Source organism: Lissotriton helveticus, chromosome 12, assembly GCF_964261635.1.
Source record: "Lissotriton helveticus chromosome 12, aLisHel1.1, whole genome shotgun sequence".
In the NCBI taxonomy this organism is placed as follows: Eukaryota; Metazoa; Chordata; class Amphibia; order Caudata; family Salamandridae; genus Lissotriton; species Lissotriton helveticus.
In genome coordinates this window covers 908911373-908931637 of record NC_136073.1, presented here as the reverse complement: position 1 = coordinate 908931637, position 20265 = coordinate 908911373, and the positions used below count along the sequence as shown (strand labels likewise).

The window sequence follows — 20265 nt, the reverse complement described above, 5'->3', positions numbered from 1 at the left end:
GGCCCGGGGTTTCAAAACGGCCTCTGGGACCCCTATGGGCCTTAGTGCTTCTCCCTCAGGCCTGAGGGGACTTCCACGCTGGACTGGGGGGGGGGTTGGGGCAGGCACCGATCACGTGCCTCGATGCCCCCTCCTCTCTCGCAGAGGCCTCCTCGTCTCGATGGCAGGGCTCCGGCAGCACAATCGGGGCTCCCTCTTCCTCACGGGAGCCCCGCAGGCGCTCTGCACCACCGGCCGGCTTCGCCCGGGTTCCCTCCGCCTCACGGGAACCGGGGACTTCGATCCGGAGCCAACGGGCTCCAGGTTCTCTCCTCACTGCCCCGGCCGCCTTTTTGCTTTGGGGCACAGACCGGCGGGGTGGGCTCCGGCTCCCGCTCGCTCTCCCTACGGGGCTCCCCCTCGTACACGGGGGCCCCGCACCGGCGCTTCACCCGGGTCACCCTTCCTCACGGGGACCCGGGGCTTGGGGTCGGCCTCTTCTTCTCTGGCTGCCGGCCGGCAGCCAATCCCTGCGCGGCCTTCCAGGGGCACGGCCGCGCAGGCCAATCCGTACTCTGAGGGCTGGGGACGTGGCAGGTGACGTCACCGGCGCCCCCGATACGTGATGCTGGCCAGGCCGGCCTCAGGCCTATCGCGGCCCTCACTCCACTCCAACGGCCCTCTCCTGGCACCGGGGGCTGCCGCGACGATGCCCACCTCCGCGGGCGGGGTCCCCACGACAGCATCGGGCCGCGGCGGTGATTTCCGGCGGCAGGCGCAATCTTCAGGCAGCGCCACAGTCTCCTCGACGGTGAGTTTCGGCGCAGTAAGGGGTAGGCTCCCTTTGATTAAAGTATTTACCTTGCGGCGCTATTCTCCTCAGCAAACGGCGCTATTCGCAGCGCACCGCTCCTCCCCCTCTGCCCACACAGCTCTCAGCGCTTCCATGCACAGCGCTTCCAGTGGCAGGTTGGCACCTCGCAACTCGCGGTGCTCAGGGCTTCGCAGCGCTTCGGGGCCTCACAGCACTTCAGCCACAGCAGTCACAGGGCACAGGGCACAATGCTTTAGCACGCCACAGTCCCTCGGGGGCACAATCCTCACCGGGCAGCTCCTCACGACCCAGCACTTCCAAAGGGCCACAGCTTCACAAGAGGGGGTAGACAGTCCCACTCCTCACCTCCTGGGCGCTTCTTCCACACAGCGCTGGCGCGGTTCCAGGTGCAAACAGCGTCAGTGACCTGGGTAGGGGCCCTCCTTTGTCAGGGGCCCGGGGGACAGCAGAGGGGGGGGGGGTTTAGGGTGCAGGGCCCAGCTCACATGCCCTTGTGGCGGTAGCACCGCGCAGCAGGTCCCCTCTCTTTCATGTCCCAGCTCTGTCTCACTCTCTGGTGGCACATCCCCCTTACTTATACCCTCCTCCCAGGCAGTGCCAGAACCTTCTAGAATGTTGGCAAAGCTGGCCTAAACTGGCTCAATGGGAGGGGTTGATCACCCTGGGTGCCAGGCTTTCCCTCCAAAAGCTAGGGGTGGCTGGGTAATATTATCTAGACCGCTGACCTATGGCAATCCGGTGGCAAAACCAATGGCCATGGCATCCATTTTAAACAAAGAACATTTTAGTCAGGTGCATTTCTAAAATGGGGGAAATTTACAAGTGCTCACACCATTACATGACATTACATCTTAACAAGGTGTCTCACACCACTCATGGCCTATACAGGTTTAATCCCATGGGGGAGACATTTCAAATTAGGGGGGCAAAAGCGAAAAAGGCCAAGTCCATCATGGGGTATGAGGTAAATAGAAAACACTTCTAGCAGTGGGGTATGAGGTAAACGGAAAATACTTCTGGCAGTGGGGTATAAGGTAAACGGAAAACACTTCTAGCAATGTTGTAAGAGGTACATAGAAAACACTTGTAGCAGTGGGGTATGAGGTAAATAGAAAACACTTCTAGCAGTGGGGTATGAGGTAAACGGAAAATACTTCTGGCAATGGGGTATAAGGTAAATGGAAAACACTTCTAGCAATGTTGTAAGAGGTACATAGAAAACACTTGTAGCAGTGGGGTATGAGGTAAACAGAAACCACGTCTGGCAGTGGTGTAGGAGGTAAAAAGAAGACCCGTCTAGCAGTGAAGTGTGACTGCTCTGGGGCATTCCCTCAGCATTTAATCCCACAATAAACAGCCACACCGGAGTGCTCACTGGCACATTTGAAGGCAGCCCCCAGAGGTGGCCCTCTAGGGTGTGGTCTGCCTACAATCCAAACAGACTCCGTCACTGACAGAAGCACTCGAGAAATGTTGACGTGGCCAAATGTGATGTGAAGAGGACCAGGATTGCTGCTCTGTGTCTGCCAGCAAGACCTGGGCTTTCACTGCACTGAGATGTCACAGCTGTGGTACAAGACAGCAGGTGCAACCCAACCCCTTGAGCTGACATTTTGGCAGTGAGGACAGCTTGGTTCTTGGAAACTAGTTGAAATAACTGGAAGAGTCTTTATGGATGACTTCTTAACCCAGAATGTTTGGGAGTTGAGAAACGACGAGAGATGTTACTGTAAAGCACAGCGCAACCTGCGAGGTCAGTAAATGCCCAGGAGGAAGTGTAGCAAAGGAGCACACAAACCACTCTCACCTCTGTGTGTCATGGTCACTGTCACCTGCTTACCTCAGAAAATACTCCTATCCTGGCCCCATAGAGCAGATGGCCTTTCCCTGGATGTAACCGTCCGTTTGACGCGTGGTGAAGAGGTGGTCGCAATGGTGGGGTGGTAGGAACCAAGCAAGGCGATGTGTGCATCTCCGCATCCGGAGGACACTCACGGATCCAGTCAGTGCTTCCAGCCTTGACCTACGCAAGATTCACAGCGCACCCGCCTCTTGCACCCTCCAGTGCTTGGACTTTTACACACGGTTCATACTGGCACCTTGCTCCTCGTGCACACGGCTTATCGGCCTCTTGCACCCTCCAGTGCTTGGACTTTTACACACGGTTCATACTGGCACCTTGCTCCCCGTGCACACGGCTTATCCGCCTCTTGCACCCTCCAGTGCTTGGACTTTTACACACGGTTCATACTGGCACCTTGTTCCCCCGTGCACATGGCTTATCCGCCTCTTGCACCCTCCAGTGCTTGGACTTTTACACACGGTTCATACTGGCACCTTGCTCCCCCGTGCACACGGCTTATCCGCCTCTTGCACCCTCCAGTGCTTGGACTTTTACACACGGTTCAAACTGGCACCTTGCTCCCTCGTGCACACGGCTTATCCGCCTCTTGTACCCTCCAGTGCTTGGACTTTTACATACGGTTCATACTGGCACCTTGCTCCCCTGTGCACACGGCTTATCCGCCTCTTGCACCCTCCAGTGGTTGGACTTTTACACACAGTTCATACTGGCACCTTGCTCCCCCGTGCACACCGCTTATCCGCCTCTTGCACCCTCCAGTTCTTGGACTTTTACACACGGTTCATACTGGCACCTTGCTCCCCCGTGCACACGGCTTATCCGCCACATCAAGTGTTCATCTGCGGCACACACCGCCTTGCTTGGTTCCTATCCCTCAGCAGCTCTGGTTACTCCACCGGCTCCTTGGTCTCTCCATTCTTCTAAACCGCCCCACAGCCCTGAAGAGTCACCGGACACTTCCCGTTTTGTGACGAAACACATATCGGCTGGTCGTTTCTTTGTTTTTGCATTATTAAAACTTTCCAACTAATCTACTGGTGTCGACCACTTGAATACAAGACATTCTACCAGCATTTCTTATCCTCATTAAGTGTGCCTAGGACTTTTGCTTAATCACTGGGGTGTCTTCTCACGACCCACACATCTACGGAGGTTACAGGGCATTTCCCTGACCTGGCAGCACCGTACTTACTTTCCTCATTTAATACATCACGTATATCAGCTTGAGCGCCAAGCTTCCTTTTATTACTAAATATCCTACATCTAGACAAAGATTGGTAATGCATGTATATCTATCTTTCTATCTCTTTGTCTCTCTATATCTCTTTCTGTCTCTCTCTTCTCCACCCTCCCCCCCCATTAAACAAAAAAAAATGTGGACGAGTCAGGCCTCAACATTTTGCGCCCAATTAGGAAAGTCACCCAGAGTTACACCGTGGCCTGCACATCACTCAGCACAATTACTGTAGTATCAATTGCCGAAATACAAACTATAAGCAGTACGAGAACAACTATGCATCCGGTGCTAAAACGAAAGCAGCAAAAACAGGAAAAAGAGAAGCAAGTGAGCTGCACTTTACCCGGGTGAAAGTCTCTCCCGTGCACTCCGGAAGGGGGTAAAGAGGGATATATTACGGGATTGAGCAGCAGGCAAGGAGAAGCAGAGGGAATCGTCAAGGGAAGGGAGGGCGGGGATCTGATATGGCCACAGCACCCCCATCTTAGTTCCATCGTTACCCCAAAAGCACATACCGGCGGAGTGACTTGTCCAGATTCAGCTTCGGGCTGGATGGCTTCCGTTCCGGGCCTCTGGAAGCGGCAGGAGGTGGGGGAGGGGAGAGCCATTGGTAACTCTACATCCAACAGGCTATCCAGCATGTTCTCCCACAAGTCCAGATCTTGCTCAGGATGATCATCGGTACACACTGCCCACAACCTTCTCTGCTCTGCCACACCCTGTTCTTGCATATCCACCAACCGTTTGCTGCTTTTCAGGGGCACAGCTGGCAAAGTTACTTGAGAAATGTGTACACCTGAAACTCTGCAACCACATTGAATCATTCCAACTCCTTTACCTCTGCCAGCCTGGCGTCAGAACTGGCCATAGCACTGAAACTGCTCTGACACATTAATATTGCCTTGAGGTTACGTGATCAGAACAAACCCTGTCTACTTATACTTCTTGATCTCTCCCCTGCGTGTGACGCGGTCAAGCATGAAGAATGATGACCTCCTCGAAAATAGGAGGGGGCTATCTGGTCCCATTTTAAACTGGTTTGCTTCTTTCCTTCATTATCGAACACAGGAATTAGTCATCCGATCCCTATCTGACATTAGCCCAGTAAAAATTGGAGTACCTCAAGGCTCCACCCTCTCACCCACGCTATTCAGCTTGCTCATTGAACCTTCAGGGCTCGAAAAATCCAAAAAATGGTCCTAGCCCTGCAGGACCAGTACCTTAAAAAATGTTCTCGACCTAACTGCAACCTACTTGGCCTCCGTCTCTGAAAGTGGAGCAAATGTGAAAAGATAACAAGATTTAAAGGCATTTGTATTGCTCATTCATTTTGTGAGCAATAAAACTGCCTTTAAATCTTGTTATCTTGTCACATTTGCTCCGTTTTCACAGACATAGGACAAAAGTTGGTTTGTTTTCCCACTCGCCAGAAAGGGCGAGCAGGACCTAAAAACAGCTCGACCTTGTTAAATTTAGCTCGACTATGCGAGTGGTCGAGTGGAATTTTCGAGCCCTGACCTCCTACTGAAATTCTGAAGCTCTCAAACATTCATTACCACATGCACGCTGACGAGCACAATTGTTTTTGAAAATCTCCTGACCTGAAGATATCAAATCACTCAATTACATCCTACTAAAAACCCAATAATGGCAGACCCGTAACCACCTCATGCTTAACTGACCCGTAGCCACCTCATGCTTAACCCTCTCAAAACTGAATTCCTTTTGATCGCCCCACCCAATTTCTCGACCCCCTAAAGAATGGCTCAAACAATTCTCAGCTCTCAACTGCTCCCCCATCGTTATGGCCGCTACTCGATCTTTAGGTATAGCGGACAAACATGAAAAGCTAAATTAAAAATATTTTTCACTAAAATATCATCCTGTTACTTGTGAATGCATTAGTGATTGATAGATCACATTAATTTTAAAACATTATTACTTAAACCAGCGAAGCAGATCTCCCTGTATTTCTATCCTTAGATTAATTATTAAATTGATAACTTACTTTTCAGTAATGCGCATTGATTGCATTGCTACAGAGAAAGTTTATGAACACAAGTATTTGTTTGTTTAACCCTCTAAGAGCCAAAAAGCCTTCCATGTCTGTGGTTGCGTTTACTCCTCCATGTAGTGTTGAACTGATGCATTCAGGTTTGCATTGGGGATTGTCTAACATCCTTATGTGGTGTGTCTTCTGTTTCCTTTGGTGTGCAGCTTCGTTCTGATCACCCAGCTGTGAATCGCTGAATGGTGTCTGCTTCGCAGTGTTCAGCCATGTGACTAGTGCCATACCATGCTCGCTGTGCCACTGGAATCAAGCTATCCTGGCTGAAGAGGGGTGAAACACCGAAACCGGTCCTAGGATGCTTATTTCCAGTCCAGGGAAGGACCTGGCTTGGCAGTTCGGGCTGGACTGTTCCCATAAGGAACAGGGTCAAGACTGATTTGCATATGGCTGTGACTAAACTGGGGTGGAATGGTGAGCAAAAAAATGATGGATTTAACACAGATCTCTTGACTGGGAGAGATTGTTTTGATTTGTTCTGCATTCCGTCCATCATTTGTGTCTCTTTTGCAATCCTTGGGTCATCCCTGGTGCGTCCCATTGGAGGAAGATTACAAGTCATCCACATTTTGGTTCCCCAAATGAGCATTGTTCCTGACAATGAGAACCCTCCCTGTTCTTCCAGGAGCCGAGCTTGGAGAGATGGTACTGATGTTGATCACCGCACTCGATCTCACCAGCATCTCGTATATGCTTTAAGCAAGTGGAGTGATAACCGAACCCAGGCCAGGTCCAAAAAGGGGCAGCTTCACAAGCAGCGCATGGAATAGTTGTAAAACGGTTTGGTTTGATCCAGGAGCTAGGTTTATTTACAAAGTAATCACGACCACCAACCCTGCTTCTCTTGCAGACAAGCTCACCATCCCTGGTGGATCTCTGCACATCCGCAGCCAGGACGCCATCACTGGTGGACCTCGGCACACCCGCAGCCAGGCCGCCATCGCTGGTGGACCTCGGCACATCAGCAGCCAGGACGCCATCACTGGTGGACCTCTGCACACCCTCAGCCAGGACGCCATCACTGGTGGACCTCAGCACACCCGCAGCCAGGCCGCCATCGCTGGTGGACCTCGGCACACCAGCAGCCAGGACGCCATCACTGGTGGACCTCGGCACACCAGCAGCCAGGACGCCATCGCTGGTGGACCTCAGCACACCCGCAGCCAGAACGCCATCGCTGGTGGACCTCGGCACACCGGCAGCCAGGACGCCATCGCTGGTGGACCTCAGCACACCCGCAGCCAGGACGCCTTCGCTGGTGAACCTCAGCACACCCGCAGCCAGAACGCCATTGCTGGTGGACCTCGGCACACCCGCAGCCAGGACGCCATTGCTGGTGGACCTCAGCACACCCGCAGCCAGAACGCCATCGCTGGTGGACCTCGGCACACCAGCAGCCATGCCGCCATCACTGGTGGACCTCAGCACACCCTCAGCCAGGACGCCATCGCTGGTGGACCTCGGCACACCCTCAGCCAGGCTGCCATCACTGGTGGACCTCGGCACACCAGCAGTCAGGCCGCCATCGCTGGTGGACCTCGGCACACCCGCAGCCAGGACGCCATCACTGGTGGACCTCGGCACACCCGAAGCCAGGCCTCCATCGCTGGTGGACCTCGGCACACCAGCAGCCAGGACGCCATCACTGATGGACCTCGGCACACCCTCAGCCAGGACGCCATCACTGGTGGACCTCAGCACACCCTCAGCCAGGACGCCATCGCTGGTGGACCTCGGCACACCAGCAGCCAGGACGCCATCACTGGTGGACCTCGGCACACCAGCAGCCAGGCCGCCATCGCTGGTGGACCTCAGCACACCCGCAGCCAGGACGCCATCACTGGTGGACCTCGGCACACCCTCAGCCAGGCTGCCATCACTGGTGGACCTCGGCACACCCGCAGCCAGGCTGCCATCACTGGTGGACCTCGGCACACCAGCAGTCAGGCCGCCATCGCTGGTGGACCTCGGCACACCAGCAGTCAGGCCGCCATCGCTGGTGGACCTCGGCACACCCTCAGCCAGGCTGCCATCACTGGTGGACCTCGGCACACCAGCAGTCAGGACGCCATCGCTGGTGGACCTCGGCACACCAGCAGCCAGGACGCCATCACTGGTGGACCTCGGCACACCCTCAGCCAGGCTGCCATCACTGGTGGACCTCGGCACACCAGCAGTCAGGCCGCCATCGCTGGTGGACCTCGGCACACCCGCAGCCAGGACGCCATCACTGGTGGACCTCGGCACACCAGCAGCCAGGCCTCCATCGCTGGTGGACCTCGGCACACCAGCAGCCAGGACGCCATCACTGGTGGACCTCGGCACACCAGCAGCCAGGACGCCATCACTGGTGGACCTCGGCACACCCTCAGCCAGGACGCCATCACTGGTGGACCTCAGCACACCCTCAGCCAGGACGCCATCGCTGGTGGATCTCGGCACACCCTCAGCCAGGACGCCATCACTGGTGGATTTTCACACACACACTGCTAGGCCCCATCACAGGTCGACCTCGGCTCACCCGCAGCCAGGACGCCTTCGCTGGTAGACCTCGGCACACTCGCAGCCTGGGTGCCTTCGCTGGTGGACCTTGGCACACCCGCAGCCAGGCCGCCATCATGCTACAGACTAAGAAGAGTAAAAAAGGAAACACTTGCAGCAGGCCTTTTCCATGTGTTCACCCAGAATCTGGAACAACGTCTCCTTCTCCTTCAGGACCGCCCAAATACCCCTCCAATTTAGGAAAGAGCTGAAGACTCACCTCTTTAAAAAAAGCCACATCCCAGTGGATTAACCATCCTCAACTCAGCTTCCTCTCCTGTCTCGGACATCTTTACGGGTGTTGCTGTGCTCACAAGTTTCGTCCCACCACACCAGCTTCTCTCACCAGGGATCCTCGTCTCGCTCTACCACCCAGATCCTTGAAGAGCCTCCTTGGGGTAGAGAGAGGAGCAATCTCTGTACGCTGAGTACAGCTCCAGCCTTTCCATGCACCCCGCTGAAGCATGGTGCTCTGCCACCGGTACAATAAAGCAGTTTATTCAGTAGTTAGTCTTAGCCTTTTGTGAGAATGCCATGGGTGTAGCTCCCTTTGCAGGGCTATGCTTTATACACATCAATTATTATTAGCGGAGACTGAGCTAAGCCTTACCTACCTCTTCCCTCTCAACCCTAGCCAATCCACCCTCAAAGGGAAACTTTTAGAGAAACGCATACTCCAAAAGTCGGTCTCCTAATGTTACAAGTCACCTGCTACATTTGAATTGGGTACAAGAATGTACCTTTTCTTCACCTCAACCAATGGGCACCAGGCAGAGAACTAGCTGTTGGTCTAACAAGCTTTAGTTGTGAAAAACCCACCACTGCTTTTGATGCGCCCCCGTTTAGATCTGTCCCCCTATTCCCATATGCTTTGATTTTTATAACTTATGAGTTCTGCAATTATCCATCTGGGAGGTGCGCATGCTGTTTTTGCCTGTATTTAAGTTGTGCTGGCTTACAGATAACGCAATCTTTTGAAGAGTTTAGGCACCGAAAGAAACCTCTGCTAAAACTCATGCAAGCTACACATTTCTTTTATGTGTGAACTGAGTGTCCCCCCTGGATCTTGCTTTTTTGAAGGTTAAAAACCTCAGTGCTCGTCATTTTTAAATATCGCCTGTCTGTGATTGACAAAGAAACGTGGACCTGGTGCTAGTGAATACTCCTGGGTGGCATCTAAAGTGCTTGTTGGAGCAGCTTGTCATGGCAAGAAACCCTAAGCTGATCAGGCAGCGGCTCCTCGGTGCATTGTGAGGACCGTGCCAGGTCAGTAGTTAACAAAGATAATTTCCCACTAGAATAAGCACGAAACCCTGGAGAATTGGCTAATTACCCACTTAGCAGGGATTCAAATTGATTCTGCAGAAGGAGACTGCAATGCAGGCAGCATCTTTCCATCTGTTTCATCACCTGGTGACCCAAGCTCCAGGATTACACCGGCTTGTGGCACATTTACAAGATATAATTCTATCCGTGTTCGTGTTGCAGCAGGACAAAATAATGGAAATCGTTCTTTTCCAAGCCGCAGCAGTATTGCAACAGGCCATCTCTCCATAGTGTTAGGCTCAGCTGTTCACCCCCAAGTTTGTGCCTTTAGCTGTGCTTCTAGATGTAACCAACAGGGGTCCCTCCTGGGTCAGTGGTATCTACTTTCACCCCCGGGAGAACGTGCTAACTCCAAGAGTCAGGACTGTCAGCTGAGACCCACAGTCCAACTCCCCACGCCCCATTCTCCCCCTTTTGAGGTGTAGTTTGCCGTCACTTAACTGTGATCCACTGCGACAAGCCCAGAATTTGGCTGTAACATGGGCCTTGCTCCAAGGAAGGGGGAAGGGCGTTACTACGCTTTATTTTATTGCTGCAGCCACATTGCAGATAACAAGCGCTGTAAATCAGAATGATGGTGTGAGAGGTCCAGTGTAGGATCGATTTCAGAGAAACCATGTACTGGGCTGCTGACTCCACAGGACTCTCTTGACAGGCTGCCTTACACCCTCATGCACGTAACATAGCTACAAAGCAGCTTGGAGTATTCCTTGGTGGGTAACCTGTCTTTTTCTTGCCCCGTTCCTCCCTCTCTCCAGTCTTTATCAGATTGTACTGTTAGAAACAAGGGTCTCTAGTTGACAGGTTGTTACCCTGTCCAAGAAGGGACCCTTCTTCCTAGTCAGGGTAAGGGAGTTACACTTCTGAAATAACCCCTGCTCACCCCCTTGGTAGCTTGGCACAAGCAGACAGGGCTATATCAGAGGCAGTGTGTAAAACTTTTAGACTTAACATACAGTAATACAGTGAACCACTACAAATGGACACCAATCCAGTTTTAGAAAAATAGGCAATATTTATCTGTGTAAAACAAGACCAAAATGATAAGAATCCAACATGCAAGTATGTAAAAGCATCAGTAAGCAAAAATAGACTTAACAGCAATTACTTAAAGTCAGTAACTCCGTCCGGGGCTATCACTGTGTTGTGAACAAACAAATCCAACAGTTATGGCTGGCCGGGGCGTCACGGGCCAGCTACAGTATCGGGAAGACCTGAAAAATAGTACCTTTAGAGATGCAGGGCATCAGGGACCTAGCAAAGAGCTGGTATTGGTTCCGGAGGTCGGCGTAGTAGTAGTCAGGCCCTTGAAGTCCACACTCGTTGCAGGTTGAACTCCATGCAGTTGTAGTTGGGAGCATCGGCGGTGCCCACAGGTCGTGTGCAAAGAGCGGCTCTGTGGCGGTTTCCAGCAGCATCGGTGAAACCAGTGCTGCTGTGCAAAGTGGGGCAGTGCTCATTGCGGTGCCAGCATGTCACGGTGCAGGGATATTCGTTGAAGTGTTGTCGTCAGCTGACGAACTAGAGTTGATGGCGCTGGCGTCGGTGGGCCCAGACCGCAGTGTGGGATGGGGGAGTGCATTGTGTAACTGACTAGCAGTGCCCACAAGCATGGTGCAGGCAGCGGCATCTGTCATCTTGGAGTGGCGTTGTTGGTGAGACCATAGCTGCGGTGCGAAGCGGGACGGTGCTCTGCGTTCTCCACAGGCCACGATGCAGGCAGCGACGATGGCGTCATCTGGGATACCAGGCGACGGTGTGAAGCGAGGCGGTGCAGAGTGCGGTGCTCAAGGGTCACGGTGCAAGCAGTGGCTCAGTGGCAACTGCGTCCGTAAGATCAGGGTTGCGGTGTGAAGTGTGGCTGTGCCCTCTGCGGTGCCTTAAGGTCACGGAGCCAGCAGCTACGTCAGGGACAACGTTGTGTTGCTGTTTCCTCTGTGGCAACTGAAACACCCAGTCCCAGAAGCTGGTACACAAAGGATCTTGAAGTCTTTGTTGTTCTTGAGACTTCTTGAACAGGGGGCACGCTCTACCTCAAGCCCTTGGAGAAACTCTGATAGAAGTTTCAGAAAGTTCAGTCCAGTCCTTTCTCTGCCCAAGACAGATGTAGCTACTGCAGGCTCTCATCACAGCTTCTCCAGCTCTTCTTCTTGGCAGGTTCCTTGATCCAAAAGCCAGGCTTACTCCAGGAGGGGCAGACCGCTTTGTGGAAGGCAGCCACAGTCCATTCAGATGCAAGTGACAACTCCGGCCCCTATTAATACAGCCAGGTCTATTCAGCCTGGCTATGAGTCACCCAGGAAAGGCAGGGCATACCTCAACCTCCCCTTGTGTCTGTCTAGTGTGAAAGCACATCCCCAGCCCCTGTCACTCTGAACCCAGACGGTGATTACATAAATTGCAGAGGCACACATGATGGTTAAGTAAGAAAATGTCCACTTTCTAAAAGTGGCATTTTCAAACCCACAACATAAAAATCATCTTTACTAAAAGATGTATCTTTAAATTCAGAGTTCGGGAAGCCTAACCTCTACTTCTCTATCTTGTCCCAATGGAAATTTATGCTTGTTAGATGTTACAAAGCAACTCCCATGTTATCCTATGGGACAAATAGCCTTTCAATCGTGAAAACGAAATTGGCAGTATTTCACTATCTGGACATGTCACACACACCAGTACATGTCCTACCTTTCACATATACTGCACCCTTCCCAGGAGGGTACCTTGGGCCTACCTGAGGGGTGCCTTACATGTAAGAAAAGGGAAGGTTTGGGCCTGACAAGTGGGTGCACTTGCCAGGTGGATATGTCAGTGAAAACTGCCAGCAGACACTGCAGTAGCAGGTCTGAGACACCTTTCAAAGGCTACTTGTGTGGGTGGCAAAACCAGTGTTTCAAGCCCCCTAGTAGTATTTGATTTACAGACTCTGGGCACACATAGAGCACTGTACTAGGGACGTACTGGTAAATCAAATATCCCAATCATGGAAACACCAATCCATAAATAAAATTTACAATAGGAGCACTTGCACTTTAGTACTGATCAGCAGTATGTAAGTGCGCAGAAACACTAAACCAGCAAAAACAATATTCAGAGCACCACCAAAACCAGGAAGTCAGAAAGAGAAAAAAACTGAGAAGCACACCAAAAGAGGCCAGGTCTAACATGCTGTTTGTTTATTGTGAAGTGCAGTATTGCTGCTGTGCCTGGGCATGAGCTATCCAATAACTTCAATAGAAATACATAAGTTGCCAATTAATTGTAAGTGTAACAGCTGATTGCATTCCTCCCACTTACCAACACCCACACTAAAAACAGCACACACACAGTCAAGCAGCCTGGATGCATTAATGAGGCTTGCAGTACCAACAGTGTAGAGTTGATCTATCGCATGTGTAGTCGAGTCATATTCTCATGCATCACCACATGTGCACACCTTGGGAATGACATGAATATATTGTTTATTTACTGATCCAGGATGGCGCGCGCTGTTTTGATCGTAAATAAAAAAATTTATGGCTTTTTGTATGGGTTAGCTGTCTTGTAGCAAGTAGCAAGGCCGTAACAAAATAAAAAACATTAATCGAAATAAAGAGTTACAGACCTTAAGAGGCTTGGGGAGCAACACAGGAGTGAGTTGGATGGGAATCAACTGGGTCTGAGTGGTGGGCAAGGGAGCTATGGAGGCCCTTGGGGCTCGGTGGGGAGAGGCCCAAAAGAAATAGTAAAAAAACCATAGCCAGGGAGAACTAGGCTAAGCAATGGAAGAGCTTGGTGGGAGTAACGAAGTGGACGCGGGGCAGGGGTTTTGGGAGGAAAAAGCAGCCCTAGTAGAGAACTGGAAAAGATATGCATACTCATGGAGTGATGGTAGACAAAACCTAGTTCCCTTAATGTGAACTGAGGACGGATAAAAGTCGATTTTTCAAAATGATGGTAAAGAGTGCGCTCCAGATGAGCGACAAATACAAGACAGAAAGGCAAGCCTTCGAGTAAGAAGAAAGCAACTGAGAGTGGAACTAAAGCCGTCCGGTGGCAAGTAATGGGCAAACACTGAGCCACCTGTATGTGTTTTTGGTATGGTCCACAAGAGTTTGTCCTACAGAGAGATGAAAGCTGTCCAATAGGTGAGACGTAAAAATTGTAAATGGTTGAAAGAGTGAGACTTTAAAAATGAATGATGAATGATGCATCGCAGGCATGTAGCCTAAGGGAAAAATGCATCCCAGGGAGACCATAATGGGGTATTCTCCTGATGTTCTGATGTATTTAGCTGGGGGACTTGGTAGTGAACTGCCTTCTGTTTTATTGCTTTGGCGAAATCCAATATGGCATCTGTTTCCCTTGAGTGGATGCGTCGCTAGTGCCCCTCCTCGCTGTCCATGATCTCTGACGTGTGATCTCGAACACTGTAGGGCTTTACATGCCGTGTTTGGTGGGTTGCATTATTTTTTGTAAACTGCCCTTGTAGGTAATCTGCCCAGTAGCCAGTAGTGTAGATTATATAAGTAGGCTTATTCAGTTACAAGTGAGATAGTAAGTAATGTGCCCCACCGGGAGCAGCGTCATGCTGCTCAGCCCCACTCATTCCAGTTGAGCACTCATCCAAGCCATGCACTCATAAACATTCTATCCCATCACACTCACACAGCCTCAACAGCCTGAACTAGGAGACCCAAGGATATAACACCCCGCCCCCTCCCCCCGCCCTCTGAACTTCATCTAGTCTCCCCGACCCACCCACCCACATCATCTTACTGCAGCTCTTGTGCCTCCCTGGCCACGTCTGCTGTTTAGGAGAGTTGAAGGTGAAGACAGGGGAGACAGACTCTTGAGTGTAGCATTAGAGAGGCTGATCCAGATGGGAACCCCAAGCGTGGATGGTTCAAGGAGACGTGTGGTGGTGGGGAGACTGCTACTTGGCTCTACCCTGTGTTCTGGCAGCATGAGCGCGGTCCCTTCGCTGTTTGCTTGTCCTGCTCTTACATCTGGGATGGACCCACACATTGCTCGTGTCCACTGTTGTCGGTTCCCTTAGGGTACAGATTGCAGAAGGCTTTTTCTTTTCTGTATTATGAACAAGGCACTTGGCCTTGACTGGCACTGATACCTGCCACCCTCACATCTGGGTGGAGTTTTTGGAAGCATGTGCAATGTGCACCATTGATCCCCTCAGACTTAAGGGTACTTTTATCCGTACAACATGTCTTGGGCCAATAGCTCTTGCCATTGAGAGGGATAAAGGGTGCGTGGTCACATTCTGCTTTGAGAGGGCTGGAGGGTACGTGGTCAGACCCTGGACTGAAGGAAAGCACTGGGTTGTTTGCTTTGAAGCCCTGCTCTGCCCCAAGGCTGTTTCTTGTAACATTAGTAAGACTGGAGATGTTCAGCACAAGGAGCTCTTAAATATAGCATTGCTCGGCCCTCCTGCCTCGTATCAGATATCTCCGAAGCCAAGAGCACCTTTAACATGTGGTCTGTGAATGTCCTCACACCTCGGCTTGAAGCACGCGCCTTAGGGCCTTAACCTTATATTGCGAACAGTGAAGGCGGAGGACTCTCCATGAATGCTAGGAAGATACAACTCTTCTGAAACTCCACACCCTGCTTTGTGCTTTGAACTCTAAGCTCGCTGCTGCAGCCCGTGTGAAAGTGATTGTGAGTTGTGTAACACTTGTCTGTATCTAGGTTACCTCTCCAGAGGCTGTCTGTGAATCCCCGGGTGAGTGCACCTCTTGTACACCAGAAGGGTTTCCTGCATTATGATGTACATAAAGTCTGAAATTTCATACACAGTATGTAATGTGCAGGCTCCCAAGCACACCTTCTCAATATGAGATCACTAGAGGGTAAAAATAGTCCCTTTCAGTGTGGGCTGTCTGCATCTGGACTGCTGGGTATCCTCGTGCATGGCACCAGGCGGGTAATAACAAAGCCAATGCTGGCACCTAAGTACTCATGAGTTTGGAAGTAGGGAGGAGACGGCCCTCCTTCTATGGCACGGGTAATGGGCAGAGGAAAATCAAAGCACCAGAGACCAGGTAAAGCACCCTGTTTCATTTATAACCGAAGGCCCCAGGTCCACTGAACTGACCGAGCAGTTGTATAGATGTCTGAGACTCCTTACAGATCCAGACCAGTGGCATAGCAAGGGCCCTGACGCCCTCATGCGAACAAGACAAAGATCCCCTCTGCCTCCATTTCTGTGGTAGAAGACAGCCGTAGTGGGGGCAGTAAGCACTCCAGTCCCTGCACTTCACACACCTGTCCAGACCCACAGACACACAAGATAGTGTCCCTCTCACACACACATCCATGTTCCGGCTAATCCCACCCAACAACATACCAGTAAGTGGTAGAAGTCCACAACTCTCAGGCACAAAAACCATCCTGCCTGCTGAGACGTAGAACCGTGGCCTCCGCCAGACACACTGCACCACGCTTGCATTTACTTGTGTGTACTTGGTGCTCTGTAGGTCTTCAAACTCTGCGATATAAAGGATGTTTGCGGCTAATTCCTAATCTATTGTTGATGCTGTATATATGCTTAATGTTCTAGTGCAGGATGAACCACGTCTCTCTTTGCTGACGTAGTTGAAGATCTGTGGTCCCACTGGACTTCGCAGAGTCTTCGCTGCCATCATTTCTGCAGGACATACTGTGCTGTTCTCCTTGCTGATGCAGTTGCTGCTTTGAATGGCTGTTCTGTCAGCGGGCCATACTACGCTGTTCTCCTTGCTTATGCAGTTAGTAGTATGGTGGATCAGCAGCGCAGACTACACTCCTGTTCGCTTACCTGTAGTTGACCCAATGGTACTGCAGGTTCTGCAGAATATATTGCATTGTGTCTGTTTGTTAACCTGGATTATGCTGCATCGGAGTGGCATTTCTGCAAGCCATACTGCACAGCTTGTCTGAGCTGACACTGCCTACTAAAGTATACGTCTAAGGTGGCCACATTATGCCATTTCCTTTACTCATTGGTCGGTTCAGTGAATTACAACTATAACATATGCTCATGCATTTTTTGTGGTACATTTTGTTTGTAAACATTGAAAATATGTTGTGTTTCAGGTTTACTTGCTGCCAGCCATGCTGAAATTGAGAGCCATTTGGAAATGGGACGGAAACTGTTGGCTGCCGGGCAGTTGGCTGAAGCACTTTCACACTACCACTCTGCAGTGGGTGAGTAGAACTGCATTTGGCCTCTTTGACTTCACCAAAAACGGTGGGTAGTGAAGAACATCTTGGAGGACAGTAAAGGAGGGTGCTTTGTGTGCAGCGTGTCTGTGTGTGGCGCGCGAGACGTGTCTGTGTGTGGCGCGCGAGACGTGTCTGTGTGTGGCGCGCGAGACGTGTCTGTGTGTGGCGCGCGAGACGTGTCTGTGTGTGGCGCGCGAGACGTGTCTGTGTGTGGCGCGCGAGACGTGTCTGTGTGTGGCGCGCGAGACGTGTCTGTGTGTGGCGCGCGAGACGTGTCTGTGTGTGGCGCGCGAGACGTGTCTGTGTGTGGCGCGCGAGACGTGTCTGTGTGTGGCGCGCGGGAGGTGTCTGTGTGTGGCGCGCGGGAGGTGTCTGTGTGTGGCGCGCGGGAGGTGTCTGTGTGTGGCGCGCGCGTGTGTGTTCAGCGTGGGGTATGTGTGCCCAGTGTGGGGGCATTTGGGTGTGCAGAAGGGGGTGTGTCTGTGTAGGGGCATGTCGGCGTGGGGGTGTACCTGTGTAGCGTGGGGGCATGTCTTTGTTTGCAATGTGTCTGTGTTTGCAATTTGGGGCATATCTGTGTGTACAACGTGGGGCGTGTCAGCGTGGGGCATGTCTAATGTCAGAAATAGCAGGCAAGTTGAGATCTACGAATAGAAGCACAGAAAAAAAGATTCCAGGGTGGTTTGATCATCATTGTTTTTTTTCAAATAAGAACCTGAGGAAACCTTTACTAGACATTCCTAGGGATACGGATTACATCATTAATCTGAGAGCTGCCTCTAACCAAGCCTTGGTTAATAGGAAAAGAAAGATTCAAGATAATGCTTGGGCTAATCTAGGACAGGCCGCTGACACGAACATTAAAATCCTTGTTTGGAAAACCTTAAATCAGCCGTTTTTGTAAGACATAGCGGCCCCTAGGGTTGAAGCATTTGTACAACAAGAGGACTGGATAAATAATTTTGGAGTGATTTTTAACCCTCGATAAACTTGCCATAGAGCTACCTTCGGCAGTAGTACCGACAGCCAGTGCGGTATACTTGCCTCCCATAAGCTTGGATGAGGTAATTAACGCTCTAAATAAATCCGCTAACGCCAAAGCCCCTGGCCCTGTTGGGGTGCCGATAGATATTTTTAAGTCGCATGTCACCCACTATTGTCCATATTTTTAAAAAGGGAGGTAGGAGAGATCCCAGATGCTGCTGCCCAATAATCCTCCTGGACTCGACGCCAAATTGATAGGCAGAGTCCTCTTGGAGAGGCTAGAAATGGGGGGACTGAAATGTCTATCATTACGGACACACAATATGGGTACAGGAGGAATGTTGATACGATGGAACAATGTGTTAATCTGCATCTCCTCATTAATACATACACTGTAGCAAAAGAGTAACATAAGCACTTATGCTTTGCAGATGTAAACAGTGTGCTCAGATTTGATGACCCACGCTAAGCTTTGCAAAGCTGTGACAGAGATGGATGCACCAACAGGGATTATTGCATTCCTGTCACAACTGTACGCTCACCGACTGCCAGAGTACGTTATGGTCCAAAGTTGAAATGTACCTCCCGCTTTACGGTTTAACACGGGGTACGCCAAGTATGTGTTCTTGCCCCCTGCTGTTTTCAGTATATATTAACAGGGTGGATGAGACACTGCAAAAATTGGAGGCAGATGCACCTAGGGTTAAAAACCACCCAACTCCAATCCTACTGCACGCCGATGATGCTGTTCTGATCTCTAGACCCGTAAATGGACTGCAGCTCTTGATTGATACCTGTGTTTTTTTGATGGAAGATAAGGATATGAAAATTAATTTAAAGAAACCATTCACTATGGTGTGCGAAAAGGGGAGATCCAAAAAGAGATCACGTCACATTAAGGGAGAGCGATTGGCCGATACCCAAACATTTTCCTATCTTTGAATACGATTTACTGGGGATGGAGGGCACAGTTGCAATCAGGAAAATTGAAGTTTTTAAGATCTGTAGAAGCCTTGTTTAGATTTTTGTCCAAAGTAAGTAATAAACCAATCAGAGAATTATTGATCTTATATATGAAAATAAGAGTCTCCCCTGTGTTAGTTATGGGGCCCCACTGTGGGTATGGGCAAATTGTGCCATCCTATAGACCCACGAGAACCTTTTTAGGTCTCGTGGCGTAACAGCGCGTAAGCGCTGTCTCGACAGAGATCTTTTGTCACTGGGTCTGCTTCCCAGGAGACAGTACCTGGCCTCGCGCATCTCGCAAAAGGCGTTTGGCGCAGGCCACGCGCGCGTGAACGCGCTCGCCGTGGCTGTCTCCTGGGAAGCGCAAACATATACAGGCACACCTCCCCCTGCACGCATGCGCACAAACAGAGACAAACACACACGAGCGCACCTACACACACACACACATACAGAGACCCCGCCACCGCCGCTGCTGCACACACAAGCGCACCCCCCCTCCCCCATCCAACTAAGCCCCACTTACCGGCTTTGTTGACTTCTGCAGACTCCGCGGGGCTCTCCCGCGGGCATGGGAGCCCCGCATCACCAGCACTGCTTCTCTGGCCATCCGAGGGCGCGGGCTTCCGGAGTGGGAACTACAAACGTCTACGCTATGACGTCATTTTGTAGTTCATCACACGTCAGGACATTGCGGCGCATCTGGGGAGCATTCGGATTTTAAATCCCTACACTCGTTTGTGGAGGTGCGGTTTTGACTGACAGAGACTTTTTGAGCTCAGGTTGTCTCCCCTTTCGAAGTTTCCTAGTTACACCAGCCAGTAATGCACAGTGACTGGTTTGGCTGTTGATTGTGATGTGCTAGGTATAAAGGCACTCGTCCAGGCTCTGTTGACGTCTGTGCAATCCAGCACTGCTGTTCTATTGTTTTATGTCAGGACTTTACATCAGCTATGTTGTTTGTTACAGGATGTTTTCCCTGGTCTGAGCTGCGATCTACTCTATCTACTTTTTCACCCTCGTATTTAGGTGGCATCGTGCCGGGATTTCACACTCGGTCACGCTTGTGAGTATGTCCCTGTCAAATTTTCACCCTCGAGTTTGGGTAGGTTCGTGTCAACCTTTCATCTTCAACTATGTTTGCTGTATTCCGAGGTGCTCAGTTTCTTATCTGCATTGTGCAGCTCTTTGTATTGAAACACAGAGCCAGACCTATATTAAACTGCACAATGCACATCAGTCAAAGTAGTCCCTTGCTACTA

General features: G+C 51.1%; 1 protein-coding gene across 1 annotated transcript in view; it reads left to right on the top strand.

The window, feature by feature from the left end:
* LOC144798673 (dnaJ homolog subfamily C member 3-like) overlaps nucleotides 1–20265 on the top strand; it is a 139869-nt gene that overhangs the window by 14353 nt on the left and 105251 nt on the right. The window contains exon 2 of the mRNA XM_078669656.1: nucleotides 16925–17035. Within this exon, the coding sequence (XP_078525782.1) occupies nucleotides 16925–17035 (111 nt within the window). The remainder of the gene's footprint in view (nucleotides 1–16924; nucleotides 17036–20265) is intronic.